The 21,006-nt window shown below is 44.4% G+C and overlaps 2 protein-coding genes across 2 annotated transcripts; one reads left to right on the top strand and one right to left on the bottom strand.

Moving 5' to 3' along the window:
• The first annotated feature begins 236 nt into the window (after positions 1 to 236).
• On the top strand, positions 237 to 3,703 carry LOC115805663 (uracil phosphoribosyltransferase homolog). The gene is made up of 7 exons (XM_030766323.1): positions 237 to 663; positions 780 to 822; positions 902 to 971; positions 1,113 to 1,175; positions 1,339 to 1,500; positions 2,689 to 2,787; positions 2,910 to 3,703. Exons 1-7 carry the CDS (start codon positions 434 to 436, stop codon positions 3,014 to 3,016), a joined length of 774 nt encoding a protein of 257 aa, XP_030622183.1. The 5' UTR covers positions 237 to 433; the 3' UTR covers positions 3,017 to 3,703.
• Positions 3,704 to 5,040: 1,337 nt separating this feature from the next.
• On the bottom strand, positions 5,041 to 9,070 carry zdhhc15b (zDHHC palmitoyltransferase 15b). Its single transcript, XM_030765837.1, has 11 exons — positions 8,953 to 9,070; positions 8,448 to 8,474; positions 8,115 to 8,209; positions 7,872 to 7,992; positions 7,178 to 7,247; positions 6,968 to 7,000; positions 6,753 to 6,873; positions 6,484 to 6,616; positions 6,019 to 6,145; positions 5,480 to 5,592; positions 5,041 to 5,194 (listed from the first exon to the last, which is right to left on the bottom strand). Exons 1-11 carry the CDS (start codon positions 9,068 to 9,070, stop codon positions 5,151 to 5,153), a joined length of 1,002 nt encoding a protein of 333 aa, XP_030621697.1. The 3' UTR covers positions 5,041 to 5,150.
• Positions 9,071 to 21,006: the final 11,936 nt, after the last annotated feature.

Here is a 21,006-nt window from a genome sequence, read left to right as displayed (position 1 = left end):
AGCGTTTGATTTTCAAATAACGAATTAGTCATAGAATTATGTTTATGCGGTAGAATCTAATAAAAGTCACAATATTATTGTCGAACATCATACAACGATAAAAACAATAATTGTAAAATTCATAGAGTGATTAAATTACTGGATATGTAAAACTGACAAATATAGGTTATTAGAATAATTATGAGCGCGGAGATGGTTAGGGGGTAGAATAATGGAACCGTATAAAATACTGGACGTCTACGCATGGAGCGCGACAGTCTCTGCGCCGGATGTTACGTTTGTTATTACCAAAAAGTTGACAGTAGGGAATGGCCGACAGAGCACGTTGGGAGGGTTTCGCGGGTTTGTCATATTAGCAGTTGAGGTCAACTAAGATTATTGTTTAGATTTCATAGAAATTCGTCTTAAAGGTAACATATCTTCTATAATTAATATGCCTTGCCACAATCAACAGTTAATTAATAGTAATAACGACCACGCTGTGAAGCAGGTTCGATTTTCGAGCAATGGCAATTCAGTAATGTCGGACACGGACTCACAGTCTAGTAGCAAAACGTTTGAAAATGGGCACAATAGCGACGGAGACTCTCTGCTCATGCCGCAGCTGAAACTTCTGCCTCTGAACGACCAAATTCGAGAACTGCAGACCATAATAAGGGACAAGTGAGTAGTCTGACTGCCTGGCCGCCTTTTCACCAAATGCACTGTACTTTGTGGACTTTACCTTGATAACAAAGACAAACTTTTATGCAGAGTTTGTTTCTCATCCGATCCCACAGGACAACCAGCAGAGGAGACTTCGTGTTCTGTGCTGACAGATTAGTAAGTTCAGTTTTGTGTGCTTCATATGAATAACCACTGTACAACACAGCGACTAAAATCAGTCTAATTCTATTCATAGATCAGACTTGTGGTTGAAGAGGGACTCAATCAACTGCCTTATTCCGAGTGCACTGTGACCACTCCAACAGGTGAAAACCAGTGACAAACCTTCCCCTGGCGTTAGAGAAGCAGAAATATCGGCTGCGATTTTTTTAGGAGCGTGACTTAACAACTGATTGTTTCTAATAAGTCGCTAATGTTACCGTTATAACTGTGATCTTATCATCCAGGGCACAAGTATGACGGAGTTAAGTTTGAGAAGGGAAACTGTGGTGTTAGCATAATGAGGAGCGGTGAGTTTTTGTTGTTGTTGGGTTTTTTTTGTTTGTTTTTTTGTTGTTGTTGTTTTTTTATATATCTCCCATTCATAACAGATTCATTTTACTGTCTTTCAAGACAAACCAAACCACAGACGTAACATGTTTCCAATAAGGCGTCCCACACTTTTCCTGACAGGGGAAGCAATGGAGCAGGGACTGAGAGACTGCTGTAGATCCATCCGCATCGGCAAAATCCTCATCCAGAGTGACGAAGAAACGCAGAGAGCCAAAGTTTACTACGCCAAGTTTCCCCCAGACATCTCCAGACGGAAGGTCCTGCTCATGTACCCCATCCTAAGTGAGTGCGGGTGATTGTGAGTGACACCTAAGTGAGTGCGGGTGATTGTGAGTGACAACGAAGTGAGTACGGGTGACTCTGAGTGAAACCAGATTGGCAGAATGACTTTGGTTTGGTTTAACAGCTAGTGAAGGTGAGATTTGAGGTCACAGTTTAATGCTTAAATATTTGTCCTTGCTCAGTTCTTTGTACCAGAGAGGTATAGAGGCCAGTCAATAGTCAATTACATGTGCTAATATCATCCATTAGTGCCCATGGTGAAGCTCATCACTTTGGCTCTCAATATTTGGGGTGGGGTGGGGTGGGGGAGGTGTCGACGGTGGCCTCCGATAGGACTAAAACACCGCCGTCACTCCTAACGTGTCGGACGGCAGAGCAGAATGGAGAATAATTGGACGTCCTCCTCGGCCGACTACTTTGCATCAATCATCCCCCGGTGAGAGCCTGTGTAATTACCTGGCAACCCGCCGCTTCACTGTCCGCTTCCAATGTAAAACCAGCGAGTCCCTGCACCTTTCTGCTCCGCTCCGGGTGACCTCTGCTTCTTATTCCACATTTTCAACCCATTCAGCGGCGTTCAGCCACGGAGGGTAATTATAGCTCTTTGGAAGGAAATTATACAGTGACTGTTAGATAGCGACCAAGTGTTGAATAGCATAATGAGGGTCTACTGAAATAGTGCGGTAATGGTCAGAGTTTACTCTCGTCATTAGTACACTTTACCATTACCAGAGGGACAGAAGTCAAACGACACTAGACACAATGTTTTATCTGCACCTCTCAAAAGCGGTCATTCGAGCTGGGACAGAGTGACGGAGGTTTCCACCCAGGTGTTTGATGGTTGTTCTTTGGAGGAGTTCCTGTGATGAGACCAATCGCGAGGTGGCTTGATTTTGACATTATGGTGAAGAGAGAGCTGAGATGTGGGAGCCAGGTTATTACTGAAGGGATTTATTCATGAAATGAACACCGGGTGCCTGGCAACAAGTCTAAGCTTTTAATTCAACTCATATGGCCACAAACCAAGTGTGACCAACACACCCACCGACTCACTGCTGTATAAAGCAGCGTTTTCATTTCTAACCATACCTGCGTGATACCGTCTATAGCAGTTATCATGACCACACAGGAATGAGAGCGGTTGTCAAACACAACAGAATGTGTGTGTGTGTGTGTGTTGTTTTTCAGGCAGTGGAAACACTGTGATAGAGGCAGTGCGAGTGCTGATAGAACATGGCCTTCATCCCGGACACATCATCCTCCTTAGCCTCTTCTCCACCCCTCATGGTAAGGCTACAGCATCCTCACGTTAACCCCTTAATAACAAGTCCGTACTCAGTAAACTGGGACCATTACACATCTTACTGTGTCTGAAAACAAAGCTTTGTTTGTTTGCTTTGTCGTTTCAGCGGCCAAGTCCATCATTCGAGAGTTCCCTGACATCACTATACTCACGACTGAGGTACACCCAGTCGCCCCTACACACTTTGGCCAGAGATATTTTGGAACAGACTAGTCTTCCAGAGTTCAGTAAACGGGCCACCTCTGTGTCGTCTAAAAGGAAAACCCTCCTTTGAGTGTTCAGATGTGCTGTAAAATCCCACGTGGGGTATTTCATCTTCATCATCATCATCTTCATCATCATCATTTGATCTCCCATAGAGAGTAAGAATGAGATTTTATTGACCATATTTATTGAAGGACGTTTGAGGAATTTGTATAGGACACAGTTTCCACTAGAGTAGTTTAATGTTGCTGCAGATGACAGATCAGCGAACAGATGAACGGACAGTCACAGAACGCTCTGATGAATATTTGTCCAATGTGAGAGTCTGAGGTAAATATCATGTGCACCTCTCCTGTTGGACGTGTGTTTGTGTTTGTGTTTGAGTTGAGTAAACTTTAAGTAAGCCTGCACTCAGAGTCACTCCTCCCTGGAACCATGCCAAAGCAAAAAAGAGGCAGGTGATGTAACCAAGTCACGGACAGACATAGATTTTATTGTAACAGGTTATGAAAATGACTGTATGTCACGGACAGACATAGTAGATTTTATTTTAACAGGTTATGAAGATGACTGAGTGTGTGAGTGGATGACATCGAGTTTTCAGACGTGATCATCTGCTGATGTATTATCTCCAATAACGTATATTTTATACCTTTGAATTATACGTTTTGTTAGTGTTCAACAGTTTGTAACAAATAGTGATTTTGCATCCTATTAAAATGTAAAAAAATGACCAAAATGTTGTTTAGTTTAACCAGTGTAAATACTTGTCATAGAACCTTCTAATAGAAGGACAGAACATCTGCAGTATGTATAAACACACACACGCACAAAACTCACTGATGCCTCACACACACACACACACACACAGGACAGCTGGTGCTGCCCAGCACAGCGTTCATAAAAGCCCAACACGCAGAACTACAGGAGCATGATCACATTGGTGCCTAAACAATATCTGAATGGTATCTGGCTTCCTAAAGATCTCCAGGTTAGAATTAACATCGACATCCTCTGAGCTGTTGTGTGTAAATGCCAACTCAGAGAGCACACTGAGGATCTGACAGATCTCAGCCGTTAATGGAGCTGACATGTAGGAGCTGTGCTATTTGTAGGGTGAAACAGCAGAATGACTGCACCAATACTGCAGTTCTGACATCTCACAAGTTTCTGCATGTTGTCATGACGACACAAAGGGTTATGACGAATCACAAGTTTACATCCTACTCACGTTGGCCTGTCGTCAATTAATACATCACTCATTCAGTGGATCCATTTCTAATACAGTGGACATCACAGAACTAGTTTTCATTTGTATAAGCAAAAACAATAATAATAAAAAAAACATACAGTTAACCTTTCCCAACCAGGGGAAATAGAGTGTGAACGTACAAGATGCCTCAGTTACAGTAATCGATACCATGAGAGGGTTAAATCTTCAAACTATGTATATGTCTATCTGATTTAATCATCATTATAATAATAATCATAATAATAGTAATAATGTATTTTATTCATTGCAACAAGTTAAAAAGGTCACTAGGCAAATGCCTGGCTGCTTAAAGATGACATTGTTCAGGAAACCAGAGGCTGGGGCAGCCATTACGGTTCTGACAGCCAGGCTGGACACAATAGCACACGCAGTCTGGGCTCTGCTCGCGTTAAGGGCATGAATGGAGAGTTTTCTGACTGAACACATATCAGCAGAGGTGACTGACACACTGATCTAGGGTCAGCTCATGGATTCTTTCCACACAAGCTGTCCTTAAGACCTCAGGGATTGCGAGAATCCAACCAGAGTACAGAATCAATGCTGAGAGACAGACAGATTTGATATGTTTGAGAAAGACTCTCATTCTCTCATTAACGCGGTGCGGCTGTGAGTCAGAGATAAGGAAATGACAGGTCTTCTCTTCTTAAAGGGCTTTTTAAATTAAAGACAGCTGTAGAGTAAAAGAAAATCCAACCACCCGCAGGGTTCTCTCAGTTTTCAGACTCTGTCACAGGGATTTCTAATGGAATACACTGGGAATGCAGGAGTCTCATGTCGTGTTGGCTGCTGCTTCTTCCCGAAGCATTTCCGATGGTCAAACGTGATGTCTCAGACGGTGCTGTTCCTTGGATACCTCGTCCTCCTTGGTATCTAAGATTCTATCTCTATGGTAACTGAGGGGTCACACAGGCCATCTGAAAGAAACGTTGGGTAAAGACGAACTGAATACGCCGATAACACACCTCTGATCCAATGACCTGCAATATAGCTTCTGTCCACCAGGTGGGGGTAGATTGCCGAGCAGTTACCAGACCGCCGCACTTCATGAAACCACTGAATAAGCACCATCTCTACTGATCACCACGGATCAGATCAGGGCAGGGAACCTAGGTGTGTTTTATTGATCACTACTGGATCAGATCAGGGCAGGGAACTGAAGTGTGTTTTAATTCCAGTGGGGGCTCTGATGTCACACTCACCTGAACCCTCTTCATCTGACCCACACTCCTCTCCCCATTTCTCCTCATCAGCCAGTAAAGGATTCTGAGATTCACACACACTCCTCATGGGGAAATAGTGACCATCTCCAAGGCTGCACGCGCACGCACACACACACACACACACACACACACAGAAAACGCTCAGGGCAGCATAGCATCAGATGGCTATATTCTCACACTGTATTAATACAGTAGCCCTTTTTCATACTCATCTATAACATAACAGGTCAGGACATCATAAACTACCACATAACAGATCAGGACGGCACAAACTACCAAATAACAGGCCAGGACGTCGTAAACTGACACTTAACAGGTCAGGACATCGTAAACTGATGCATAACAGGTCAGGACGTCATAAACTGACACATAACAGGTCAGGAGGTCATAGACTGAGCATCACTCTAACTAATAGTTGTGTAACTATAGCTGTAAAATAACACAGATGAAATTGCTGTCTGTCCAAAAGAAGAGAGAATCAGTGCTGTTACACCTGTCAGGACTGTGAGTATTCTTACCTCGTGAACAAAGGGACAAACCAGAGTTTTTTGTTGTCCCCAAAGACTTGTTGGAGGTTTCCATGGAGACCAATGTTGAAGCCGTTCCTGTCGGGCCCGTTTTGGAAAACAGGAGCGGAAAAGGCCTCTGACAGAGAGACAGACAGTGTCCAGCAGAGATCAAGAGCAAAAACCGTTCACACATGACTGACTGGATTGTCCTATGGCTCAGTTTTCCATAGTGCCATTGCCATAACAATATTTTCAATACGAGAAAAAAACCCCATGTTAAACTCAGTGACTGTCTCGTACAATAGGAAATGTGTTTCTTCAAGTTGGCAAAATGCAGAAATCCTTTAATTACCCCGCAGAAAACACTTCTGCTTAAATCTCATTAAAAACTACAGATCCCACACTCTTAAATCTGCTGGTTGAGACCAGAGAGAAGAGGGCAGCTGAAGGGGCGGGACTGAGACCCGGCCTTACCCAAAGTGGACCTGTTCTTTGCCACCAGCCAGCAGTGGTAGCCAAAGAGGAACATGAGGCTCACAAAAAACATGAGGGCCACAAACAGCAGAAAGAGGACGTGGAACTTGGCCGGTCCGTTTGGGAGCTCCCCCTGCGTGAAGACAGTCACCCAATTTAAAACCAACGGACATGACAGCAAGCAAACCAAAATGCTGTAATACGATATGTTTGTGGTTGTTGTTTGTAGTTCACTTGAGATTTGACTTTCACACTGTGTCACCACTCACCACCCAGAACTTGAGGAAATACTGAAACACTGTTGAGGCAATGAAGACGCAGTAGAGCATGGAGTACAAGAGGAACAGGAGGAAGAACTTGTAATTGGAGAAGCCGACACAGTTGTTCACCCTTAAGGAACAAAAAGAAGCGGATCCGTATCAACAAAGGGGAAAAATCTCACTTTTCAAAACTAATCTCTACATCTAACGACGCTCTGTCTTACCATGGACAATGGTGATCCATTTTCAGAACACATCTGAGAGAAATCAGAGAGACAGTGGTAATTAAGCCAAACCAAACAGCGATACCTGTTTTACAACACCTTCTAATTATTCCACCGATCCTCCCAGTACAGATCCTCTTTCTCAGGCGATCGACAGTGAGGGAACAGAGGAGAACAGAGCGACGGGGGGGTGGGGGGGTATATACTTACGTTTCACAGACTGAGCAGTGGTGACATCGGTCTGGTTTTATCAGTTGACAGCGATCGCAGAACCTGATAGCTGAAAACACAGCAGGATCAGTTGCTTGCCTTACCATTCAACTCCACATTTCAAATCTCTCCTCTCTGACTTACACACCCAACACACACACACACACACACACTCACACACAGACAGCACATCTGACTTCTGATAAAGAGCTAAGACTACTGACAGCGCCAGCCGTTATGTTACAGACAGAAATACAGCACCAGCCGTTATGTTACAGACAGAAATACAGCGCCAGCCGTTATGTTACAGACAGAAATACAGCGCCAGCCGTTATGTTACAGACAGAAATACAGCGCCAGCCGTTATGTTACAGACAGAAATACAGCGCCAGCCGTTATGTTACAGACAGAAATACAGCGCCAGCCGTTATGTTACAGACACTGCATACACTGCATTTAACCCTTCTGCTCCGAGCAGTTCAAAGATGAAAAAACATCTACATGTTTGTGAAAGAACCCAGCTCTAAGAATAAATATGTATGGAATTGTGTGACTTAAAATAAACCCACAGTAACAGAGCCAGTGAACATGAATGATATGGTGAGAGCAGTAGCCATGTTCAGTCTGTTAGAATGAGGACAGTGACAGAGCAGTGAGAAGTCTGAGTCAGCACTGGGAGTCAGGTTTGTGTCACCTCCAGATGCCGCCCGAGTGAAGACAGGCAGTTTCTTAGCTATGTCCACAAGAATCTGCTTCTGCATCTCTGGTCTCTCCTCCATCTCGTATCTCTCTTTGTCTGTATAGGAAAGCTGAAACTGAAACCAACATGAGCAAAGAAAGAATGGCACTGTTAGGTCTAACAAAACAGCTGCATCCGTAGAGACTTTAACGCAACAATATCTGTAGTCTACAGTCTGAGAGAGGCAAAAGCTCTGACCTTTTTGGACGGTGAAGAGGGCGGAGTAAAGATAGCCTTCCAGTAGGTCCAACAAAACATTACAAAACAAACATGGAACACAAGGAGGTATAGGACTGGAGAGAGAGAGAGAGAGAGAGAGAGAGGGAGAGAGAGAGAAAATGTATTTCCCCTCAGTTACTGCAAGTAAGAACAATGTGGCACATGTTGCCAAAACTGTCAATGACCTCAGGCATTTCTTCATCTTATTACAGAAGGCTGGAAGGCTTTAGAACATGTACCAAGCTCTCACGAGGTCTCTGAGAGTAAATGTTCGTGTTTTAACATAAATTTCGTAAATTAAAGAAAACTCACCCTTCTCCAGATTATTGCTGAGTGTAACTGTAACAAAAAATTTAAAATTACGTCTTAAACAAAACATTAAGTATTTTTATGAGAACGGTCAACTCATACCGACGTACAAATATGAAGTTCATAGTGACCGACAAGAAGTAAACGTCAACATAACGTGTAAATTATAAACCAGATTCAGTAATATTCTATCTTCTGTTTACTCAGCATTTACCACCTACAGAGAAGAAAACCGATGACTGCCAAAATGTCAACACTTTGACTTCAATAAATCACGTGAAGCGAAATACTGCTACAACACGTAGCTTATAATTACACAGTCATAGTCCAAATATTTATGGTGAACACCATCACAAAAATCATAAATGGTACGTTCATTTCCAGGATGTCAATCTGTCAATCGGATGCCGTGAAACTACTTCCTTTTAGCAAGCTCTGTGCTTGCTAACTACATCGAAATGGTGAGATAAATTACAAGTCAGAGACTGATCAAATGGCAGATACTTACAAAGGCAAAGCTCAAATACATAGGCATAATACGACCACAGCACTACAGACGATATAATAACGACGGGTATCCAAGAAAATATCCTCTGACAGCATCTCAGTCCCCGCGACAGAGCCATTTTACCCGAATAAAACAATCATTTCCTCAGCGATCTACTAACGTGCCTTGGATCGGGATCTAGCTCTGCGTTTGATTTATGAACACTGCGGGGCGAACAAAGAGAGCAACCGCAGCAGAATTATAACTGGCATTCACTTCCTTTTTAGATTGACAGCGATCCTAGAGATTCAGGATGCAACCGGGATCAATAAGATGATAACAGCCAGTATCCTCCCGAATGATTAACCTCCTTCATACAGATGCAAAAACCGTATAAAGCACATGGAGATCGTGAGCTGTGTCTAGAGCTTCAGACTAGAGATACATGTGTATAAGTATCTGTGTTGGGTATTGATGGAGACACACGTCCTGGAAGATAACTTGAAGTGAAATCTGTCTGTCTGTTTAGTATTGATAATCCAACAAGCAGGTGCAAAACGTTCTTAGTGAAGAAAATCTCTGTTTTATGATATGAATAATAACTTTTTTAATGATGTCTATAGTTGCTGAAGAATGTTGTTCATCATCATCTTCATCATGTTCATCTTTAACAGTCTGTCTGTGTTTGCTAAAAAATAACGACAATAATGATAATAATAACAGAACTGGGGGCTTTCAAGAAATAAAGACCGGAAATGTCTTACTTAATGTAACCAATAGATGGCACTGAAAGACCTATCCAATTTCAGCAGCGCCTTTTCTTCCTAAGACCTAAACGTCTTTTCTCAATCAAAGTTTAGAGTAGCACAGTGATATATAAGTTTAAGTTTAAAATAAATAGGCAAGTTTGTTCTGGTCTTTTCAGTGACCACGGTTCGCGATGTCATCGAGTTTGTTCTCGCATTCAAGAATCATGTCATTCGTATCGTACTCGTGCGTACGTGATCTCACTTTCTTGTCACGTTCAAACATATCTAGTATGGATCACAGCTGCTTAGAGATGTTTTTTCTAGTTCATTCTGCTTTATGTCAAACAAACACCTACCCCTCATTTTTCTCAAAATCTTGTGAAAGCTTAAAGTCATAAGTGGATTTTTTTTTTTTTTTTTTTTTACACTCAAACTCAAAGTTGATGGGAGCGTAGTAGGAGTCAAGGCAAATTTGCTTTGCCACCTGCTCTCACTCATGTTATGCAATCGGTGTGTGTTGTTGCAGTGTCATTTGTGACCAGCGCTGAGTGAGAGGACAGTCCCAGACGCCCTCACTGCATCACTGAACACGCTCCTTTGACCCGTCCGCTCCGGTCCGCAGGTGCGGTGCAGCTGTGAATCCCGGATGTAGCACACACCTCTGCAGTGTGAGACAGAACCCTCCGCAGGCAGGTCAGTGCCTCTCCTGACCCCGCCGCGGAACAGGCCAGCTGACTCCAGGTCACGTGCTGCGTGTGGTTTGCCGTTGGGATAACGAGATGGAGAAGGTATCTGGCCGCTGACAGCTCCACGCCCTGTCACCCACTCAGGGCAGGGAAGGAGTGGCCATCCATCAGCGTGTCTGCGACCACACCAGCACTGAGAGCCTGAGGACGGGCAAAATAGTAACCGGCTACCGATCAAAACATTGACGGAGAGAAGGAAAAGACAAAGGGCTCATGTGGACAGGTTTGGGCAGACCCACAGGAGTGCTGTGGTGCATTCCATGCCTGGCGGAGGAAGACACAGGCAGTCCGAGATGGAAGAGAGCCATTCAGAGATAGTCAGGCATGTCAGAGTGGACCAGGAGTAACAATGCACCTCCACGGCAGCCCTGTCGCCTTTCCGAACATATGGAACGTATATTCTCATCACTGTGAAGTGCAATCTCTACTTACGGCCCCCTGACTCTGTCTAGAACTCGTTTCATGTGACCACTGCATCTGTCATTCTTCAGGGATCTGTCAGTCAGCAGACTGCCTAGGGCTCCTTGCTTTCATTTCACACTTACCTTAAGAAATGATACATTATGGAATGACAACAGAAATGACAGAGAAATGACAGAGAAATGTGTGTAAGGGGCAGAGGGCAATGGTCTGTGTGTGCATGATGTTGTGTGTGCACGTGTGGGTAGGAGAATTAGTGTGTGTGAATGTGAGTGTGAGTGTGTGTGTGTGTGTGTGTGTGAGAGAGAGAGGGAGAGTGTGTCTAATTTTAATTGCATTCCCAGACTTTTCGGTTCTGTCTGCGAAGCTGCTCTCTCATCCTGCTTCTCTGGCGTGTGCTCAGCTTCTGTGCCGGGTGTTTTTTGAATCAATCTGAAATGGACTACAGAGTTTGATAGCATTCCCATTTCATTCCCTGCATGCTTAAGTGTCTGGACAGTGAATTCATCATGTGTGCTACATTTTGAAGTCAAGACGGAATACATATTGGAAACTTTGCATTCATCTGTGAGCCTGTGGTTGCCTTGGTGATCAAAGTCCTGCTGTTTTCTCCCGCACTTACTCCTCTGACATGCACGGTGCACACACACACACACACACACACACACACACAGACATACACACACACACACACACACACATGCACATGCACACACACATACATACACATGCACACACCACACACACACACGCACACACACAGACATACACACATACACATGCACACACCACACACACACACACACACACACACATATAATACACACATATGAAAATGTTCATTATGAAACCGACTCGTTCAAGAAAACAGAAGTTGTGACCTCACTGAGACGAGAGAACAGACCACGGGAGGAAATGCATGCTGGGAAAAATCCAACTGATTATGATTACGTGATGCAGCCACGGAGCTGGAAAATACCAGCTTTGTTTGCAGTGTTATTAATGGATCATAACTTATGTATCACCAAATGATCTCAGCCAGCATAAAGTCTAACTGTGTGAAACAGGGTAGAAAGAAATAATAATAAAAAAGTGACTTTGTAGAAACACTGTCTAATTTCCTAGCCAGGGTTTCACTCAGGCCATACACAATCTTGCCTCATCGTTGTGTGCTTTTACGCGGAACAATTTTGTTTTTTTTCCTTTTTTTTTCTTTTTTTTTCTACTGCTATCTTTTACTAATGTGTTTTGGCAACCGGCTTAATGAGAAGCAGAGAAATGTGAGAATAAATCAGATTTTATGGACACATTTCTGCGTAACTGAAAGAGTTTTCATCAGCCTGCTCCTCCCCAGGGCTCAGCAGAGTGCCAGGCTGTCCTATCTCCCGGTGACCATCCACAAATTATGACAGAAGAGTCTGGGAGACTGTTGCTTTTTTTGTGACACACCTAAACAGACTGTACTGGAGGAGGTGAAGCAGGCCAGAGGGGAGGGGGCGGCATATTGGTAAGGCCCAAAAAAAAAAAGAAAAAAAGAAAAAGTGGAGATCTGGTTTTTTGCACACAGCCTCTGCTCATATTCACACTGAACAGCAGAATAAACAAGGCCAGGGTGGGGAGAGATTACAGACACCTCATCCAGCATGTGTGAAAATAAATCTGCAGGAGGGTGGAGTGCGTCTTCAACAATCATGGAAATCCCAGCGGCCGTGCCACGACAAATGCAACGCGCGCGCGGTAGTGAAAGCAGTAAATTAGTGCTGTGTAAGAGAGAGAGAGAGAGAGAGAGAGAGGTTACGTTTATGTATTGGTATTTTTCAGCTTACTGGAAACCCTGCCTGCCGAATGTAAAGATCTCTCTCTTCGTTCCAAGCCCACAAAAGAAAAAGAAAAAAAGGGGGGGGGGGGCAAACAGTGACAGCAGCAGGTGCTTTGGTTCAGCAGACACAGGAATGAGCACCACCCATGCGCTCAGATTCACCTGGTGTGGGAGGGTGGTTTGAGGATCCACAGGCACTTATTAAATGATCTAATGTAAAGGGTTAGGGTAGTGTACATCAAAGTTCACCAAAGAGTTCCTGCGTCTGACTTACTTTGTCTCACTGGAATAAACACTAATCACAGTGGACCTAACGGAAGCTTACCCTGCACAGAGAACATCAAAAGGCAGCGTTTTCTTTGAAGGTTTCACGCTTTCTCAAGACCTTTACAGAGATGGAATCCATAATTATGCCTAAACGTAACTGTCTCACTGCATCTGAAAATAACAACTGGAAAACATGATCCAAAAATAAGCTGGTGTGTGCTGAGAGACAGGCAAAGGGGCTCCTGGAACAAAAGCAAATCCTCGTACTTATTGCGGTTTCATCACCTCTGTTCAGATTTCCATAAATACAGCCGGTAGCGTTAACGCAGGTCTGGCTGATGAGTGACGAGGAACTGGTCATCAGGGAACAAAGCCCGGCTGCGACGGAGGGCGAATGACTGAAGGCAAGTGCTTGTGTGCGGCCGTGGAAAAGAGCGGCGCGGCAGCTGGAAATGCCGTCACTGTGCGGGTTTGGGATCTGTTTGTTCTCCGTTGTTTGCCAGCCGTGGTCACCGTGGTTTACCTGCATTGAGGGTCTTTTTCCGTGACAGTGCAGTCATGGTGGGCGGTGAAGTGAAAGAGATCACAGCCATGACAGCATCCATCATAATTACGTTTGTCATCTTACAGACCGTGGTGACTAAGCAACAGGACTGATGTGACATCCAAACATTTTGTAAACATTTAGACTTAGGTACAAAACATCTCTTCCTCTCCTGCATATCTGGGGTTTTCTTCACAGAAAACACAGAGATGTATTATTTTGCTTTTATGGAAGTCTTTCTGAGTTATATTTGTCTGAGAAAATGGTTTAACTATGGATAAGATCCCTTAACGGAAATTCTCACTTCATAGCACAAACATGCTTGTGAGAAACCCGGGCTTGAGAGGCGAGATGAGAATTGCAGCAGTGTAGGAAACCAGACGGGCGCGTTCCACAGTGCGCGCGGTGTCGGAGCCCCGCCTCTCAGAGACGGCCCTGTGGGGACAGCACAGCTGGACCGCGGCTCATTGGATCCTGATGATCCGGCCCTGATGACGCAATAATGAAGACAGTGGGACAGGGGTCCAGAACCGGGCCCCAGACACAGCGTCCCTCACCCGCCCTCCCCTCCCCTCCCCTCCCCTCCCCGCTCCAGACTCGACTTCTGTTTTATTTATTTATTTATTTATTTATTTTTTGGACCCGTGTCAGGTCGGCCGTTTTATGATTTATGATCAATACTTGACCTAATTAACACAATCTGAAAATCCGTGATGAAAAAATAGGACGCTAATATAATTTGCTGATGATGAAAGCAATGTTTCCGTCTCTTGAATCCAACTAGAGAGCCGTTGTGAAGGAAATCTGAAAAGAACCTTTTGCACTGCATGTGAACGGTGACAGTGACATCACAACACGGAGAACAGGCTCTCTTAACAGCTGACTCTCAGATCAACATCTGCCATCTCCCCCCTCCAAGAAATAACAACACTCTCTAGACAGTGAATATGTATGGCACAGACAGTGTCTGGACCCGGGTAATATTAAACATGACCTAGAGCAAATAAATCTAATCAAATTCCCTGCAGTGTTCCATCAGGCCTCCGGTGCTGTCAATACATTTCTCAGCAGTTGTGGCGTCCACTTCAGGCTGCCCCTGGGAACCGCTGTCTACGTGGGAAACCCCGTTTCTAAATTCTAAACCACAGTGTTGTTCTCCAGACTGTTAGAGGCACAGCATTGAGGAAAGAGAGACAAAGTCAACTCAGGAGAACGACTGAGCTCAGAGAACCTGGGTGAACGAGTCCAAATGTGTCAAACGCTATTACAGCCTACACCAATTTATGGTCATTCTCTTTTCTGAACTCCACACAAGAAAATGCCCTCCAAGATTAAATGCCCATAAATAAGATCTGACTCAGAGCATTGGGGACATATTATAATATACATTTCAAAGAGTGTAAGGACCCCTGTTCTGGTTTTTTACTCCAGCCAAAGTTTGCTTTTCATCGACTGTCATCTGAGCTCCAGGAGAAAACGTATCACTGCGAGACAAAAATGCTGCAGAAAAAACGACCTCGAACGATCGTGAATTGGAATCTGTTTCGATTGGTCCCCCGCAGCACTGCGAAACGCTCGAGCAGCTATCAGCAAATCGGAAAGCCAGAGTTCAGTACCGTTAGGATCTGTCTAAAGGCCGGGGGGTGGGGGGGGGGGACAAACATGCAGAGATCTTTCCCATGTTGGCTCAGGACAACACGACCACAGCAGGACCACAGCAGGACCACAGCAGAGGGCATCTGACAGCGGTGGCAGGCACTGGGGAAGGGGGGAGTTGGGGAGCTGAAAACAGGCAGAACTCTGTCGTCCAGCTCTCAGCAGTCAAAGTGCTGCTCGAGAGGAGGCAGCCAAAGGTGACGGTGTTAAAGAGTTATAAACCACACTACAAAAACTAACGCTCTCTGCTTTTAAAGCCCCCTTTTTCAAGACTCTAATGTATTTTCATTTGCTGGGTTAGCAAAATAAATGGCTTGGCATTATGTTTTGTTTTCAGAGGAATTTGACAGATGCAGTGGTAACCACAGGGGTGGTGAATGGTAGTCAAAGCATTAGAGGTTTGACCTCATAAGCCCTCCTGGAAAAGTAGTCCAACACATTAAACTGAGTCATTCTGGTGGGTGACATGTGCTGAGGCAAAATGGCAGTACTCCTCAGGTACTTTAAAGTCATCCCTGTTGTGGTAGATTTATCTGACAGGCTTGAGTTTCGCTAATATGAAAGTGTATGAGAAGGGTTAGGGTTAGGTTTAGGTTTGCGGTTACGGTCTTCCACGGTGTTCCGGAACATTCATAGTTATCTTCCAAAAATATTGAGGACTGTTTTGAAATGTTAATGCACGATAACCATTGTTCCAAGGGCTCCTTGTCAGAAAGTTTAACTTTTTTTTTGGTCTCCAAAATGGCCTCTGTTTCCATAGCGCTTTGGTGTGGAAGTATCCTGCATGTTCACAGTGTCTGCTCTTTCTCCTCACAGGTTACTTCTCTTCTTCTGACTTATGCCACTCATGCCAGTGCCACACTCACATCTCCACCAGTACTCTCCAGCGGAGAGCACAGCTGGCTGGCAAGAGCTGGTTTGGCCTCGTCTAAGAGCGAGGACTAGTCGGGGGTGTGTGTGTGTGTGTGTGTGTGTGTTTGGAGGCATACAAAGTGCATTGGGAAACTCCACTGTATATCCCAATGTCTCCATAACAAAATGCCACCACAGCCAAAGGCCCATTAGGTCAACAAACCCCATGTCACAGTCATTTTGACAGAGAAGGAATACACACACATACAGTAAGTGTGTGTGTGTGTGTGTGTGTGTTTCATTGATGAGAAACAGAATTAAGTATGGAGTCCATCACACTTTGAGAAGACATAAATGTAGAGGTTTTTTTCTGAGGGCACTTTACAGAAAATTATATAAATAACAGTAACTTGCCTGGCTTAGGCAAACTCAGTGCATCCCAAACGTCCATTTCTCACGTATCTTCACACCAAAACTGTTCCTCATCGTCACTTGTGCCGTTTGTGCAGCTTAAAAATCATTACATCTTCACACCTGTAGAGCTGCACTATATCAAAGTCAAATATCCCGCAATGTTAGTTTAGATAACATGTTGCAGAATTTAAACGTTTTCCCACCATGTCAAGACTTGGCACTACCTCTGTACGTTTCATATGAGCGTTTAAGGATAGTCCCCCTTTTAGTCCGTCTCATGTCTTTATCATGTAATGGAGCGTCACATTCTAATCCCTGCCTGTTTTTAAAAGCAGTTCTGTGTTGTTATTTGCGATTATTTTAAGTTTGTGTTTCAGTCTGTTGAAGCGGCTGCCCTGCCCCACGTGTCAAGGTAAGAAAAACAAGACCAGGTGTTTGTATAGCGATGTTTCCTTCGCTATGACAACAGGCGAGGGATTAGCGGTGGACCACATGACATCAGACCGCCGATAGAGGAGACATAGAATAATGTTTTGATGATGTCACCTCTCGGAGATAAAGGGGAGAGACGACAGGGAAATCTCCGAGCGGAGAACGGCGCTCGGTTTAAACTCTTTGTTGAGTTTAAGGATTAAAGGGAATTTGAGTGCCTGTGTCAGGCTCCATCCTTTTAACATAAATGAAAAAAAGAGAGAGAAAATCTATGCACTTGCGCTGCCATGAGAAACTTTGTTACATTGTATTTTCCATTTGGATACAATAGCCAAGAAAAACAGCACATAAGCTGCGGTGCTTCAAAGACAAGGGCTCGTTCGGATTGCTCCCGTGCACGTGCCCGCTGCCAAAGCACACAGCAAGTCCGTGCTAGGCCGACAGCTGCTCCTTACAACACACATCTCTCTCTCTCTCTCTCTCTCTCTCTCTCTCGCTCTCTCTGTCTCTCTCTCTCTCTCTCTGTCTCTCTCTCTCTCTCTCTCTCTCTCTCTCTCTCTCTGTCTCTCTCTCTCTCTCTCTCTGTCTCTCTCTCTCTCTCTCTCTCTCTCTCTCTGTCTCTCTCTCTCTCTCTCTCTGTCTCTCTCTCTCTCTGTCTCTCTCTCTCTCTCTCTCTCTCTCTCTCTCTGTCTCTCTCTCTCTCTCTCTCTCTCTCTCTCTCTCTCTCGCTCTCTCTGTCTCTCTCTCTCTCTCTCTCTGTCTCTCTCTCTCTCTCTGTCTCTCTCTCTCTCTCTCTCTCTCTCTCTGTCTCTCTCTCTCTCTCTCTGTCTCTCTCTGTCTCTCTCTCTCTCTCTCTCTCTCTCTCTCTCTCTCTCTCTCTCTCTCTCTCTGTCTCTCTCTCTCTCTCTCTGTCTCTCTCTCTCTCTCGCCCCAGTGCCTGCTGCATTTGCATAAGAACTTTCCACTTGAGCTCGTTCTTTAAGATCACTCAGGCTCTCCTGTTTTACACGGCCCTTTAAAGACTTCAGACTGGAACACTTGGAGAAGTGAAGAGTGAGGTGAGTGTGGTGTGGTGAGTGGTTGGAGAGGAGGAGAGTGAGGTGAGTGTGGTGTGGTGAGTGGTTGGAGAGGAGAAGAGTGAGGTGAGTGTGGTGTGGTGAGTGGTTGGAGAGGAGGAGAGTGAGGTGAGTGTGGTGTGGTGAGTGGTTGGAGAAGAGAGGAGGAGAGTGAGGTGAGTGTGGGGTGGTGAGTGGTTGGAGAGGAGGAGAGTGAGGTGAGTGTGGGGTGGTGAGTGGTTGGAGAAGAGAAGAGTGAGGTGAGTGTGGTGTGGTGAGTGGTTGGAGAGGAGAAGAGTGAGGTGAGTGTGGGGTGGTGAGTGGTTGGTAAACGCTCTACGGAGCTGGTTTTGGTTTCGTTTTCCCAGTTGTCTTGCTGGATGGCTTCCTCATCACCTCCACGGCTGGCACCGGGCACAAAGACTGACTCAAACAGGCCTAAGTTTGTGAGGCTGCCATGCCACTTTGGATAAAACACACTCTCAAAGACCAGCATGCCACAATAAAACTCCTGCCACTTCTAAACCAGCTATTACATTCTGTTTCTCTCTGCCTCACTCAGAATCTGTCATGTTCGATCTTTTTTTGATCTCTTTATCATTGTAAAGGCCTTGTTTCTTCAGGGATAAAACAATCATCAATCCAGTCTCACAAAAAGAGTGAAATTTACCTCACTTTTCTAAAAGAGGGGGCTACACAGTATGTGGCTCATATCTTTTGTCAGAGCGTGATACAAAATTTATGACATTTAAGGCGTTTTCTGCAAAATAATTCAGCTAGTACATTTCAGCTGGAGACAGTGGAGTTACTGCAACAACAACAGAAAGGCAGTCTTAATTGTGATCATACTGAGGTTAACCAAAGTATATCAGTAGGAAGGATGCCGACGCCCACTCTGAATCTGATAAAGCATCACAGTGTGTCTTCCAAAGTCAACGCTGTCACGTCTGCGCCTGGATGGAACAGGAAGCACTGTCATCCATAGCAACACACCCATACCAATGCACACCAAACAACCCCTACCCTCACCCCCACCTCAATCACCTGAGAACTCCTTTTGTCTTCCTCAGCCCAGCACAAATGAGGTTCTATAGACACACAGTAGGGAAGGGTTCGTACACCAGTCTGCTGTGGTTAGGAACTGCTTTTAGAAGGTTGCTTTTATTTTGCTTTTTTGTGGTGCGTGTTCTCCTGCTGAACTCTGCGTTTTGGCACTGACGTCCCCATTTGGGTCAGCGTGCGGCTGTCCTGAGCACAGCCCCACCATGCATGTCTGTTTAGTTCTTAATAGAAAGCAGACACAATTAATACAAGATTCCTGCCTGTGATTAATGATATCGATTCAATTTTCCAATCCTCTGTTTTTTCCCTTTTCTCTGAAAAGCTTCATCAGTGTTGCCATGGCCAATTAGAGTGATTGCTCTCTGCTGGCATCAAAGGAGGTTTGGAAGAATGGAAACGAATCCTGCTTTAAACTCGCATACTTGGACGACTGAAAAACAAGGCTGACGTATCTCATTAGTTTCCCTCGCATGTAATCAGAGAAGACGCGGGGAAAATGTCAGCTATTCAAATAATGCCTTAACGTCTGCTTGTATAAATGATTACATGGATAAAACTTGCAGCTCACATCCACAGCGAGGAAGCAGACCTCCACCTGCCTCGCGCAGGCCTCCGCACGTAAACTTTACGTAAATATCGGCACACGGAGGGAAGACTGGCGCATCGAAGCGAAACACCGATAACCACAGACAGTGGGAATGACAGATAAGAGAGACACAGCGAGGTTAAATTAAACATCTGATGGACACCTTAAACAGTGATCTGTGTTTATGTTGAGGTGTTTCATAGCTGATTTAAACAGTAATCTGTGTTTATGTTGAGGTGTTTCATAGCTGATTTAAACAGTAATCTGTGTTTATGTTCAGGTGTTTCATAGCTGATTTAAACAGTAATCTGTGTTTATGTTGAGGTGTTTCATAGCTGATTTGCATTGCTACCCATGGTATATGATGACACTGACTGGGTTGGAGTGATAGTGGTCTGGGTTCATAGTGAGGTCATGCACATCTGTCATATCCAGACTAAAGAGTTTATTATGTTCGCTCCTCTGCCGATCGGACTTTCTTTCCGACGTTACAGCCTTTGCGTGAACCAGAGAAAGCATGAACTGGTTGCACGGATTGTTCAGAGTGGTGATGGTACGCAAATGAACTTCATTATTCCATCTGTCAGCAATTTACAGAAACAGCATGGCTTGTACTGTCTTAATAATTTGCTGATTTTCCTTTTCAACTCTCTAACTTTCATTCATCACACGTTTGTTTCTCTGCCTCCATAGTCACATTGCCCCCTGGAAGCTGGAACCACCTCATCTCCAACACTGATCCCCAGCCGTTCCACTGCAGCGGGACGGTTCGGCCGGCGTGACGGGAGAGGTCATGCCACCTCTAGATCCACCCTCTCATTCCGCCTGTGCATGAAAAGAAAATTATTTTCACATCTGCGAATACAGGCTGCCACACCAAGTGCCTGAAAACCTGCCAGTGTTAAAACAACAAGTGGCTTAATTTTGGAAAATGATCTAGCCCACAGATGAAAGGAAAGGCAAAACCTCTGTGTAAACCAAGACATACTCTTAGTGCAGCCAAGAGTAAAAACATGGAAGGAAACAAGAACGAGACAAGTGAATTTAAGTATTTGTTATTTACTTAAACAAAACACAACAAACAAAAAAACACAATGCTGTGACATCCTGTAGCCTACCGTTACCATTACCAAATCAGATTATGTCATACTGTCCTATAAAAGTCAGATTATGGCATACTGTCCTATAAAAGTCAGATTATGGCATACTGTCCTATAAAAGTCAGATTATGGCATACTGTCATATAAAGGTCAGATTATGGCATACTGTCATATAAAAGTCAGATTATGCCATACTGTCATATAAAAAGTAAGATTATGGCATACTGTCATATAAAAGTCAGATTATGTAATACTGTCCTATAAAAGTCAGATTATGGCATACTGTCATATAAAAGTCAGATTATGCCATACTGTCATATACAGGTCAGATTATGGCATACTGTCCTATAAAAATCAGATTATGCCATACTGT

Source organism: Chanos chanos, chromosome 2 (assembly GCF_902362185.1).
Source record: "Chanos chanos chromosome 2, fChaCha1.1, whole genome shotgun sequence".
In the NCBI taxonomy this organism is placed as follows: Eukaryota; Metazoa; Chordata; class Actinopteri; order Gonorynchiformes; family Chanidae; genus Chanos; species Chanos chanos.
The sequence above is the reverse complement of the archived record's forward strand: the minus strand, read 5'-3'. Positions and strand labels throughout refer to the sequence as shown.